Source organism: Pygocentrus nattereri, chromosome 4 (genome assembly GCF_015220715.1).
Source record: "Pygocentrus nattereri isolate fPygNat1 chromosome 4, fPygNat1.pri, whole genome shotgun sequence".
NCBI classification, from domain to species: Eukaryota; Metazoa; Chordata; class Actinopteri; order Characiformes; family Serrasalmidae; genus Pygocentrus; species Pygocentrus nattereri.
Window position 1 is genome coordinate 24754546 of NC_051214.1, and position 14490 is coordinate 24769035.

Sequence of the window (14490 nt, forward strand, 5' to 3'; positions counted from 1 at the left end):
AAGAGGGAGACGCAATGAAAAACAAGTGAAGAATAAATTACCAAGATGGAGATGAAAAGGTTGGGGATAAAAGTGAATGTAGGAACTCAGTCGAAGAAAGATTATTCTTTGATGAGAACTGTATCTAGTAGTAATTCATCAACATGACCACAGCAGAGACATGAACGTTAGCCCTCTGCTAAAGATCGTAGTCATTAATCTGCACCTGGAAAGAGCTCTTGTTTCTACACTATGATATGAACGTCTGCCAGGCTTGGGGGGCTTCGGGAAAACAGCTTGATAAGTAATATTTGTACAGTAGGCCAGTGTGTACATTTGGGTAAAAACTATGATGATCTTTCTCTGTTATGAAGTGTTTATTCGACTTTAGGATCCTCTGTATTCTCCAACTGACAGGCTTTGCTTTCTAATTACGAGGCATAAAGGCACATATTTTGATAAAACCTTTTGTTTGAACCCACACACTTACACACAGCACGCACAAACATTCTTTTGCCCTCTCTGCGCTCCTCCTGTCTCTATAAACATGCCTTATAAGAATGTAAACGTCATCTTCCATCCAGGAGCAGCAGTGCAGCTGCAGGAGTCCACGGCTGTGTTCCAAATCCTTCTCTGCACCCTATGCACTGCTCTACTGCTGCTCATATAACAAAAGGAAAAGCCTTATACTCCGTGCAGAATGAATACACAGCTTAGCTCAGAACTCTGTATGTGGCATTGTAAACCTTACATGGAAGGCCTGCAAGCTCGGCCTAACTATACACAAGACACTAAGCGTTTGACATTTATCATATTAAACATAACAGTATTTTATAGGTCAATATTGTTAACATTTTACTGCAGCTGCACGGTAACTCATTTGAAAAAATACTACAAAAAGCAAATGGTTACGCTTGAATGTGCAGCAGAACATTCTGAAACATCAGCTGTGCTTCAGACCCTCTTTGAGAAACTTTGCCAGTCAGACCCTCATTTTAAGACTGTTCGCATGACATTAATATGTAAAGACGCATGACACGGTCCAAACAACTCCCACATTGTCCGACTCGATGCCTCTGACTTTACAGGGTGATTCACAGCCCCTGTGGAGCCCTGCTGGTGACATCCTGTATAAATAAAAATAATGCATGGCCACGACTTAGGCTGAATCCCATTTCTTCTTTTTATACCTACCCCTTGTTTTCAAGTGTCATGCTAACCCCTTGCAATTGAGTTACAAGGGGTAGCGGTTGAAATCTTGGCCTTGGAAAAGGACAAACCTCAAATTAAAAAATAAAACACTGCTTCATTAACAGCCACTAGCACTGCTCTGTAGGCGACCCAGCCCATCTTCAGTAATAGCAGTGAAGAGAAAGGTTCAGCGACCTCACTGCTGGGCTTTAGTTACATTTAGGGCATCACATGCTTTCAAAGAGGGGGTTTAAGACAATTAATAATCATCGCCCACTGTTAATTCTTTGGTGAGGCAAAGCTGAAGTCAGCTATTAACCAGTTTGTTCGAATTTTCCCGTTCCACCTTAAATGATGCAGCAGTTACATTCTGGCGCTTCAGGCGTCAGAACTGCTGGACATTTTAAGGTGGAATGGGAAAGTTAGCTAGCTAGCTACTGAGACATTAGCATGCTATTAGTGATATTTTATGCTTGTTATGAAGAAAACGACCAGAATACAGTGAAACGTCATTAAACTAAGATGAAACAGTCGTTATTGTAAATTTTTAATGGAGAAATTTCTCATATTTGTGGGTTTCTTTGGTCTCTCGTACAGCCATCTTGCCGGTTTTCCTTTTTTCTCATAGCACTCAGTTTGGAGTCCCTGAAAAAGCTCCATTTGGAGGGTCATGTAGCCCCAACACTTCACCCTACCCCTTTATCTCAACAAAAATAGAAACACCCTTACCCGAGATGTGAACTTAGCTAAGGGCTAAGAGTTAGGGGCCAGGGGTGAAATGGGATTGGGCCTACATAAGGCATGGGGAAAAAGATAACCACGTCATGGCCATGCATTAGGATCACATTCCTATGCCTTACTAAGTTGTGGCTATGCATTATACATATATTTCACGTTTTTACCTGACTTTCCTTATTATATAGTACCCTTATAAAGTACAGCTTTAAATAGTAGATTTGAATTTGACAGATAAAAAATTACAGTTAAAAGAACAAGGTGACAATAAGAACATAAAAACTTGATTCACTTCAAGTTAGATGATGCTGCCAAGTTAAAGCTGAATGACTACATGTACAGCGGGCAATAAACAAACATCGAGGTCTGATCTGAAGAGACCAGATTTGTGCGTCCACATAGCTCTGAATACATCAGATCTGTGTAAAAAAAAATTTTTTTAAATCAGACCTGCAAGTTTGCAAACAACCAGCACTAATCAGTAACCCACTCCAGCACCATCATATCATATGACACACCTCCTGTCTCTCTGCTTCAATCTCATTCGAAAGTTTTGCAACAACATGGATACAGTAATCAATTTGCTTTGTGAGATAACTGAATTATGGACCTAAATTATTTAACTCAAATTATGGGCTTTGTGGATCATTATATTGTCTGTGTATTTATGTGTGATAAAATATAAAATATAAAATAGAAATAAAACACAAAAAAACAAAACGGAGTACTCACACTGTGCCATTGCCTTTGGGAAGTCCTAGGGCGTTGACTGGTGGGGTGGAGGGCGTGGCTGGTAGCACGGAGACCAAAAACCCTGCGGGCGACGGGGGCACAGAGGTGAAGGGGGAGGAGCTATCAGAGCGGGTGGGGCTGGCGCTGACAGGTGGTGGTGGTGGCGGAGGGGGAGGGGGGAAGTCCTGGGGTGGGCCAGAGGGGGAGGAGACATTACTGGAGCTGTAGAAGGGAGGTGGAGGGGGCGGAAATGACGGAGAAACAGGCGACTCCAGACTGCCCCCTTTAGGCTGTGGCTGGAAGGGTGGCAGGGAGACACGGCTGAAAGGCTTGTGGGGCGTGGAGGGCGAGAGCGGAGAGGTCAGGCTGGAGCTGGAGGAGGTGGAGGATTGCGTGGAATAACCCACTGGCCCGCCGCTGCTGGGACTCTGGGCGGCGATAAACTGCTTGGGCCGAGCATAATTGAACGTACTGGTCTGCATGGTGCTGCGCTCCAGCTCCTGGAAAGATGGGGGAGGGGGAAGAGGCGGAGATGGGGGCGGGCCTTCTTGGGGCTCCTGCTGAGAAGGGGGTGGTGCTTCCTGCTCAAGCTGCTGCTGTTGTTGCTGACACTTAGCCACTTCCTGCTGCTCTAATAGGACCTGATCATGGAGCTGCTTCAGCTGTTCGGCGTTTCTGTGGCAACAAAATTAGGAAGAAACTGAAAATTATTATCTGTAGTTCAGCATTAAAGAACCTACTTTTTTACATAAAAGTCTGATGTAGCATCTTATCTTAAATATGGCAAAGCTGCCCAGGCCATGCGGCCCACAGATGAAAACGGAGTGTCAAAAATTGCCCATTTTTTTATCGTTTTTGTTGAGAAAAAAACACATTTACACACACCCACCTATTCAGCTTTGAAGCTATAAGTAGACTTTCAGCTGGGACTTTTTAATAAGAACAGCCAGTAAGAACAGAGGCAAGTCACATATTTTACAATAAATGCAAATAATATTTATACAAGACGTAGTGATTTTACATCTGTGAGGGTGTTTAACCATTTTCAAACCTTTCCTCCATTAAGCCCAGTATTAATTGAATGCATAATCCAATATCTGGTTTGGTAATGAATCCTTCTATATGTTAAATGAAGAGTGTTGGCTGGAGGCACTGGGGAGAAATCTGGAACCAAACACTGTTCAAACTAGCTCAAATGATATCAACTAATGTTTTGAAAAAAGATTTTTGTTACTTTTGGTGTATTTGTTAATTTGCCTCAATTCTAAAGACATATGATGAGCTTACATGTAAAAATACACTCGTTGCCAAAATAAATAACTCTAAATAATGTGTTTAGGAGTCCAAGTCTTTTGTACAGTACCATATATTAGTCTTAAAGGTACAGAAACAGCTTGTTTAATTCTTTGTGATAAAGAGAATCCAGAAAACAGTCATGCAAAAATTAAGTAGAACTGTTTTTGGCATCCAAAAGAAGCAGATACATACATACATGCATAAGTAAATAAATAAATAAATAAATGTAAGACATGGCCGTTTAAAGCATAAGGCACAAAAGCATGAGGATCATACATTTGCAAAGCATCAACTACTCAATGGAAAATCCTTCTTCATAAACACAAACAGGTATTCGATCACTTGGTGTTCTGAAACAACCAAATTAGCTTGCGATAACACCACTGAAATTCCCAGACAACCCATGTCTTTGGACTATATTATCAATCTGGTTACATCGGATTGTGAAGAGTCATTCTGAGTGTTTTCTTGCTGCTGGAGAGGAGACCACAATGACAAGTCTTTCCTCTCACATCCTGGTGTGTCTCCACTAGTCTGTAATCTGCATAGCCATCCACATCCTCTTCTTAACACCGCTACTTCACAGTGAGTCATGACCCAAAGTACAATACAATTAAACTAACATCACAACAACATTTTAAGAGCACATCATGGTGATCAAGCATGGCGTGATGTAACTGCATTACAGATATATTCCAGCTCTACCACAAACTCTGCTTAAATGTAACCTTCACATGCCGGAAACACTGTTTGCTGTACGTGGCTGAAAACCACAGTGAGAGGAGTAAATGACTATAAACGTGAGTCCAATGTTGTTGTGACATTGTGAAGATGTGATTTGTGTGTTGGAGGGCCACACACTGTGCTCTTGGAATGACATCATCAGTCAGGCTGCGTAAAGGTCTCTTCAGGGCGTAAACCCAAGATGGCTCTCCCTCTCAAAACTGATGATCTTTCAAGATGCTGGTCTTAAATCTGCAATGTCTATTTTATTTGCTGAGTTTAACATAAATGGAAAAACATATAAAATAAAATGTGCCATAACTTTTGCACAGGTCACATTTTATGTTTTTTCCCCAGCATGCTGAATTCAGCAAATAAATGTAATTATGCATTACAGTGAGCAGAATAGTGCTCTCTGTAGAGTGTGTGCATTTATTTACACTGAGAACATTAACATTATATTAATATAAGACATAAAATAACAAGATAAGATACTGAACTGAAATATGAATCTTTAAAATCGTGACACTTGTAGTACATGTGTGTGTATTTGCAACTAGATGGTTGACTGAAGCTGCAGCTGTGGGCGGTGCACGTTTGTGTTCTGGGAGTTGATGCCTTGTGTAACTGGTGTGTGTGTGTGTGTGTGTGTGTGTGTGAACATTCCACAGTTGAACAGGTTAATTGGAAACAGGTGAGTGTCATGACTGGGTATAAAGGGAGCATCCCTGAAAGGCTCAGTTGTTCACAAGCAAGGATGGGGTGAGGTTCACCACTTTGTGAATAACTGCGTGAGCAAATAGTCCAACAGTTTAAGAACAACGTTTCTCAACGTGCAATTGCAAGGAATTCAGGGATTTCATCATCTACAGTCCATCATATCGTCAAAAGATTCAGAGAATCTGGAGAAATCTCTGCATGTAAGCAGCAAGACAGAAAACCAACATTGTATGCCTGTCACCTTCAATCCCTCAGGCGGCTCTGTATTAAAAACCGACATCATTCTGTAAGGGATATTACCTCACGTTGTGTCCTCTGGGCCAAAGAGGAAAAGGACTGTCCGGATTTTTATCAGCGCAAAGTTCAAAAGCCAGCATCTCTGATGGTGTGGGGGTGTGTTAGTGCCCATGGCATGGGTAACTTGCACATCTGTGAAGGCACCATTAATGCTGAAAGGTACATACAGGATTTGGAGCAACATATGCTGCCATCCAAGCAACGTCTTTTTCAGGGACATCCTGCTTATTTCAGCAAGACGATGCCAAGCCACATTCTGCATGTGTTGCAACAGCGTGGCGTCTTAGCAAAAGAGTGCGGGTACTAGACTGGCCTGCCTGCAGTCCAGACCTGTCTCCCCCTGAAAATGTGTGGCGCATTATGAAGCGCAAAATACGACAACGGAAGTTGTACATCAAGCATGAATGGGAAAGAATTCCACCTACAAAGCTTTAACAATTAGTGTCCTCAGTTCCCAAACGCTTATTGAGTGTTGTTAAAAGGAAAGGTGATGTAACACAGTGGTAAACATGCCCCTGTCCCAACTTCTTTGGAACGTGTTGCAGGCATCAAATTCAAAATGAGTATTTGCAAAAAACAATAAAGTTTATCTGTTTGAACATTAAATATCTTGTCTTTGTAGTGTATTCAATTGAATATAGGTTGAAAAGGGTTTGCAAATCATCATATTCTGTTTTTGTTTACGTTTTACACAACATCCCAACTTCATTGGAATTGGGGTTGTACATATTGAGCTATTCAACTAATTTACATGGGACTTACATTCTGTCTCTACAGCAGCTGGGGACCTTGCAGGCCAAAGTGCTGCAGAGACTATCATTTACCCTCATCTAAAGCTCTGAATTCAGTTCATGAAGGCCTTTCTAATTAGCTGATGAGCTGAATCAGGTGTGTTTAATAATGCATATCTTCTGCTTACAATCAAACAATTGAAATAATCTGTACTTCTGGCAGGATTTCAGTGCTTGTTTCAATGATCTACAAGGGAAAAGGTGTTAATAAGCGGTTGGTATAGTGTAGTGGCTAACACCTTTGCCTTCTACGCTGTAGACTGGTGTTCAAACCCCTTGTTGGGCAAGTACCCTACACTATACCAATAAGAGTCCTTGGGCAAGACTCCTAACACTGCCTTCACCTACCTATGTAAAATGATCAAGTTGTAAGTTGCTCTGGACAAGAGCGTCTGCCAAAATGCTGTAAATGTAATTACCTAATTAAATCATGTCTTTATTGTTGTCAGCAATAACTACAACTTATAGATGTAAAAAGAAATCCCACTGAAATCCCAACTAAGTCAACCAAAGAAGTCATGGCTGGATTTTCACCACCTCGTCCCTTAAGAAGTTCAAGGATAGCTGTGTGTGTGTGTGTGTGTGTGTGTGTGTGTGTGTGTGTGTGTGTGTGTGTGTGTGTGTGTGTGTGTGTGCGCGTGCGCATATGAGATGTGCTGATGAGATGGGTATTGTAAGGTTGGAGTGTCCTTTTCAAAACTATCCTGTACAACCCAGAACCATGAGAATTGAACTATAAGCTGCACTTATTTTATTTATTGTATTGTATCTTATTGTTATTATATTGCATTGAATGGCACAGAGTTCAACATAGTTCTACATTGTTCAACTCTGTTTCTTTTTCTCTTGGTGTCTGCACTGACATATTTGTTTCTAGCAGTATCTGAGCTCAGGACTGTCTTTTCTCTAAGCTATTGGTAACTAGCAAAGATACTTTCTCTAGATTGACAAAGCACTTCTTGTAAGTCGCTCTGGATAAGAGCGTCTGCTAAATGCTGTAAATGTAAATGTAAATGATCTCACTTTAGATTAATGCACCTGAGCCTTATTCGCACCACCCTTGTGCCATGTTGTAAGCATGGGTGGAGCCTAATGATGAAGTACTGCATTATATCCAAGATCAGGCCAAACCTCTTATTCAAAACACACAGTTCATACAACTTATATCTGTGTGCATCTACTGTTGAGTAATGGAATTTCTATAAGGGAAAAAACAGGTCATTACCACAGTGAAATGACAGTTTAACAGATCCAACTCTCCTGCTTTCACATTTACGAACTGAGGATATCTTTTACATATACTAGTAGGCAGCAGAAGGTCAAGATTTAAAGGCTGTCTAATAAAATTCAGCTCTTATCCTGTAAGGAGCAATATAGGAGGCTGGGGGTCAGCAGGGAACCATTAGGTCTATCGTAAATTCAAAACTACCTAGGGCTCTTATTCTGCAGCTTTAAATCTGAATACTTATGCCAACATAACTTACTATTCCCTCAGCTCAGTCCAGCACTGTGTTTACAGTGAGGTCCTGTAGCCACAAAGTTGACTGGGGTACCTATGTTAAAGAGGTGAAGCATCATCTATGCATAGAAACTATACAAACTAAGTTCTTCAGCATTCTAGAGTCTTCTGTTTAGAGACCTCACAGCTAGTTCCCAGTGTTACAATCTAATGTACAGCTGTACGTTGACAAAACTACAAGCTACGCTTAAAATGAATAATTAAAAAAAACTGAAAGACCTTCAGGGATTTTGTCACTGTGAACCTACTTGACTATAACTCTCAGAAGAACTTGAGTGACGTGACCCCGAAAACAAAAGCAAACACTGTACACATGACTGAAAGAGGTCCTGCATGCAAGTCCTGCCGGTTTATGTGTGGTTTGAAGGCTGTTCTCTTGCTCAGTCAGTAGGCTCTGAACACATTTTAGCCTAATTGTTTCCAGATGCTGAGTAGCTAGTCACTCTAGTCTCGGTTCACTTTTTATTTTTGAGCGAAGGGGAAGCCCTTTCCTCCCACCCTACCCACCCCCATGGCTTCGAAAATGCGTCTGACAGACCAGATAACACTGAGAAAGAAATGAACAAGGCAAAGAGGGAGAGAGGGAGAGGGGGAGAGAGAGGCAGACAGGCAGGCAGACTTGTTCTAAAGTTTTTGTGAATACACTATCAAACATACGTCAACTTCTTAAATAGACACATAATCCAAATATTTACACAAACAAACATTTATTACATTCTTTAGGAAACCACTGTTAAATAGCAAAAGGTTTAAGAACTAATTTGTACCAGAGTAGATGTTTGTGGCTGAAACCTTAATAAGCACATATTCTCTGAAGCACACAAACTCTGAAATGTACTTAATCTGTTTGTGTTAAGCTTGCATTGTTTTCAAATGTCTTGCTATTTATTGTGTACTTACTGCAAATCTACTGCAGTTAGTACACAAACATACACAAAAATATGAAGATGGGAGATGAAATTCGTCAGTAATTACACTGAATAACTAAATAATGAAAAATATTTAATTTTTTTAATATTTAATATTTAATTTCAATGCATCAGTTTCAGGTCACTACCAGGTCATATGGACATAAGCACACCACAGCTTCACTCTGAATGAACAGAGGTTCTTCTTCATCTTCTAGTCTTTTTCTTTCCCTGCCCGTTCCTGCCGCGTTCGCCGCATGGATCCATCAAAAGGGCGCTTTTACAGGAATAGTTTGGCAGCAACTAAAACACACTTGGACTTTGCTCTCTGAGGAGCTTTGCTTTCCTTCCTTTTTTGGATGTGTTCTGAACGCAACGGCCCACATCACCACACACACTCTTGCTCACTTCAGGGAGGTGCAGTGAGGCACTCTCTCTGCTCTGACTCTATAAGATTTCCACACTTGTATTAACTCCTTAATTTCATTTTGACTGCAACTTTGGAAGCTATAAACTAAAAAGTCTCTGTAGTCTCTCTCTCTCCCTCTCCCTCTCCTGTTTAGGCCAGAAAACAAGAGCATCCTTCCATCTCTCCTTGTACTCTTCTTCTGCCTTCTCCTCCTCCTCTTCTCTCCCTCCTTTCACCCCTGCTTGTGTCCAAAAGTGGAGCTGCATGTCTGGAATTACAAGACGCTTCTAAAAATACCCTCTCCTGTGCTCCTGGGCTTTTAATAACGCTCTCCATCGTTTCCAGTGTGCTACACATATCACAATAAAAATCTAGCAGACCCACTTTCCAAATATAAAATTTGCCCTTTTCTCTGTTGCTTTTCTTGCAGTAGAATTCCTCAAGTAAATGTGGTTAATGGAGCAAAGCCAGACGGCAAATTATATCATCTACCTTAAAAGGCTGTGAGAAATTTAATTGAGAAGCTACTAAATGTCTCATTCAGGCATCTTCACATCAGACAGATTCCAGTCAACATCAGGACACGGGAAAAGCTCACACTACCATGGTTCTTAAAACTTTATTTTAGCTGTTAATTTGAGAACTACTGAAAGCTGACCTGCGAAAGGTCATAATGTGAAAATGTTTTCTAAGTACCAACATGTACAGTAGCCTAAGGGTGAGGTCTGAAGTAGAATAAGCTGTTATATCTCCTGAACTTTGCTGGGCTTTACTAGGGCTGAGCAATGTATTGAATATTCATGATATATTTACATTGATTATTTTTTGGAGATACAACTTTAAGCAACATCATGAACATCACGGTGCTCCTAAAAAGCTTCCCAAGGACCTTGTAGCCACATCACCCTTCCTCGTCTCATGAGTATGAACATTATTATTAAGACTCAGCAAAACAGAAAACAAGCAATACTGAAACACAAAGTGGTTTACCAGCTCAGTGGATAATGCCCTACACTGTTATGAGTTTATAATATGAACCCAGTTCAAAAGAATAAATGTATACCATTCTTCTTTACATTGATTCAGTGAAGAATGGACCATAATTATTTAAAAATACATGTTTTATTTACTGCTTATTGCAGAAAACATTTAGAATCCACTTTTGTTTACATCCAAGGCTGTTTACTTCATATTATGGTTTCTCTGATTGAAAAATCAGTCTCATAATCAATCTTAGTGCTAACTGGAGCACATGCTCCACATTGCAGGGTACTTCGCTCAAAACTAAGCGTACCCTCATGCACACAAGTACTGACAAACTGCAGTTCGGAGAAAAAGTCCTTAGACGTTGCTAAGTTGCTCAAACGATAACAAAAACTGTTTATAATACAGTCGTTTCATTTTTTTTTTTTTGGGTCTCTCAAGGCCTCTGTCTGTCTCCTCCTTTTCTTTCTCCTCTCGCTCATTCTCATGGTTTGTGGCTTGCTGAGGCCAGGAAAGGAGACGGAGCAGGCCTCTTGTTGCCATGCCGATGAAGCAGTGTTGTCAAGTCACACTTTGGGCCAACTGGCCTGAAGAACTACTCCATCATTCCACACATACACTTCCTTACTTTCTTTTGCATCCACCCCCCTTCCTCCACAGTGTGCACTCACTCACTCATAGTCTCTCTCTCTCTCTCTCTGCTCATTCAGACATCACTGTTGAGGAGACAGTTGAGGAAACTGTATTAGTTACACTTCTCTTTCTTGCCAGCCAAGCTGAACTAGCAGAAGAAAGGCAGTGCTGGAAGAGGAGATCATACATCTTACTGTGAAAGTACAAATATGAAACACCTACTAAGTCAGTGATGCATTGTGAGGGCATTTGTGTAGCTGTCAAACTGCAATTAGTAGAAGTGAAGGTCAGTCACTGTAATAAACAGCATGGTCTTTAAATACAGCACAGGCCCAAGATTAGTTAATTAGGACATCAATCATCTGATCTAAATCTTCTGCTTGTAGAAAGTCACCGAGTTGTCCCTGATTGATGGTATCATTTACCATCTTGTTTCGTGCTAAGGGTGGGCAATATGACAATATTTTATTGTTACTGTGATAAATCATGTCACAATGCACTTTTCTGAGCATGTCATATATCGTCAGTATTTAAAGGACACTGACTAATTACATTACATTGCCATTAAAGGTAAGCACACTTAAGCCTGTTTCATTTGATTAAGTGCAGTGCAGTTTGTAAAATAATGAATACAAATTCTTCTTATTATTATTATTACTGCATTTTCTATCACTGTTGTCGGATCAAAATCTCATATCTTCAAAATGGTAACTTTACAGGAGAAGGAAAAAACATGCCTTACTTTTAATGTAAGTAAATGGAACCAGACGTTTTTCCAAGTAATTTTGGATAATTTCTATTGGTCCATTCATCATGAAATTTGCACACAATATATAGGACCATAGAACCACTTTCAAATTCATTCAATGTCAAAAACTGAAAAAAATATTGTCTGTTTCACCTTGTTAAATGTCAGAAAAACTAAATCTCGTGATGCATCCTGTATATCACATCCTGCATGTCTCCCACCTCTACCGTCAGCACCATGTCTCTAGACTATCATGTCTACTAGACTCGCTGAATCCTCTCTTGGGACTTTAAGACTGTTCATACTTTACTGGAGCATGTCTAATCAAAGCTTTTAACTGTTGTGTTCAATAGGGATGCAATAATATAGGAACAGTGGGCCAGTTTCCTGTGTTTTCATATATCTGCTGACATATAAACATTTAATGTAGGTAAATGCACAAAACAGACATTTTAGCACAGGAGCCCAGTGTCAAACATTCTGCTCTATTGGTGTACAACAGATATGTCATCAAATTTTCATTTTGGTTTGAACTTTTTACATTAGTTTTAATATTAATCTATATTAATCTGTCCAACGCTTTTCTTTAAGCAATTATCTGACGATACTGATATGATTCCAATATTACTGTAGGCCTGTCACAATCATATTTCAGCCGGTGATTAATCACTATATAAATACCTGCAATTAACAGTTTGACTTTCATTCACTGTACACAATTATTCAGCCTCAAACTGAACTCAAATAAATAAATATTACTCAACACTGCCCTCTGAAGGCATCATGAAAGCTGAAATTTCTAAATAAATTTTCTAAATAATTTTCTATTAAATATTTTTTCCACTGGTTTTATTTATGGGCATTTAGCCTCAACCCAACTGATAGCAAGACACCCAATTTGCATTCAGTGATGAAAGTAAATAATGACAACGATCAACTAAAATAACTGCAGTCACACAATTGCGTAAGAACTGGGAAAGGCCTACATTATTGTGAATCCATTATTGTCAACCGCAATGCTGAGCAGCTGAACACTCTTAAAACCAGCTTGCTGCTGAAGACATAATGACCTTAATGGAAGATCTCACTGAGAAAGATATAGGTGTGTGTGTGCGCAAGTGAGATCACAAAACAACTCCAAAGCTCCAAAACAACTGCCTCAGTGTGTGGAGTCCGCTCAATGATAACACAGGAAATAGCCGCTGGAGGACAGGAAGTCATTGAGTGTAAACAGCTGATGATTACAGGAGTCCTTCTGTAAACAGAAACAGGGAACCAGTTTCTAAAGTGTGTGAGTTTGCGTGTCTGCGCATCTGTTGGTAATGTTGGTAATGATGATGATGTTTATAGGGAGCGCTGTAAAACAGGTGTGGTTCAGAGAGAGAAAACATCAAGTAAGAAACAAAAAACAATAATCAGCATCTCAACCGAGAAATATGGTGCTGACGAGGATGAACAATTAATTTCCAAACAGTCGAATCGACACCACACGGCTAAAACAAGCACAGGTGCTGATTGCTACTGTACCGTCAGCCACGTCAATGTGTTCGAGTCAACATGTGTGTCATGCAGATGCATAAGCCCTGACTAACCAGTGTCTGCTCATGTTCTGATGAAGTTTATCTCCAGGTTTATGCAGCTGTACACACCTGGTTCATGCTCCACTCACTTCTGCCAAACACAACCACACCCAACAACACACCAGAGTTCAGTGACACTGAATGAAATGTTCCCTCCGTTACACTGAATCAAATGTGAAATCTGAAACAGAAAGCGAATTGGATGCCAACTACTAAGCACCTGTCGAAATTTCTTCAGAACAGGTTACTAATGTGGCACATAATAAACCAAGCCTTCAAATCACAGACTTCTAGTTCAAACATCTTTATCTGTGATCAAGCTCTAAGCAAAAGCCATATCAGACAGACCATATCACAACTCAAACACAACATATGTGACCTGCGTCAGAAACCGCACCCAGGAGCAGCCACCTTTATACATTCTTCTATTTTGCATCCTCCATAACTACACAAACACATAGGCAATATTCATCATAATTACAGAAACACGAGCAGATCATTTGGTTACTGCAATACAATCAAAATCTTTGCAAGGACTATGTCTTTCTCCTGGTGTCAACATAAATTCTCAAAAAAGGTACTTGTGTTTCATAGTACCAAAGTACATAAATATACATATACAGTACAGGCTAATGTACCATACTGGAGACATCTAACAAGCAGTACCAGGTATGGTCGTTTTCTGACCAATAGGGACGCACTTTTCATCAATTTCCAAATGTCCAGTTCCTATATCTTCAAAGCCAAATTGGGTGATATAAGATTTTATCTTAACCTGAAGATCACATATAAAACACACAAGCAAATTTTCTAATAGCTTCTATATCTATCCAAAGTCAGAACATAAATAACATTGCAAACTGGAAATTTAATTTCTTAAAAAAAATAATAAAAAATCAGTTGCCTATTTAAATAATATGAATCAAATAAAGTGCTACATCAAACGAGCCATCTAGCTATTAAACACAACATGTAATAATGCATAATTGTGCTATTTGAGTGGACTTATCTGACACATTATTTACACCATAAAATTGCATTGCAGTTCAACCAGAATAAGAATAATAAATAGCCATTCATGTAAAACAAAAAACTACAGATTCCAATCTTGGCTGATTACAATCGTGTATCCCTACTGACCCATAAATGAACTGTGTATTAATGTTAGTATCAGCACTGCACTCAGGTCCAGCATATCATCACTGTCCGAAAGAATGCAAGTATCTCCAAAATAAACTTTACAGA

At 39.9% G+C, this 14490-nt stretch overlaps 1 protein-coding gene across 6 annotated transcripts in view; it reads right to left on the minus strand.

The window, feature by feature from the left end:
* palld (palladin, cytoskeletal associated protein) overlaps positions 1 to 14490 on the minus strand; it is a 175748-nt gene that overhangs the window by 21859 nt on the left and 139399 nt on the right. For all 6 annotated transcript variants that reach the window (XM_017687836.2, XM_017687827.2, XM_017687824.2 and 3 more), the window contains one exon: positions 2638 to 3312. In XM_017687836.2, coding sequence (XP_017543325.2) covers positions 2638 to 3312 — 675 coding nt within the window. The remainder of the gene's footprint in view (positions 1 to 2637; positions 3313 to 14490) is intronic.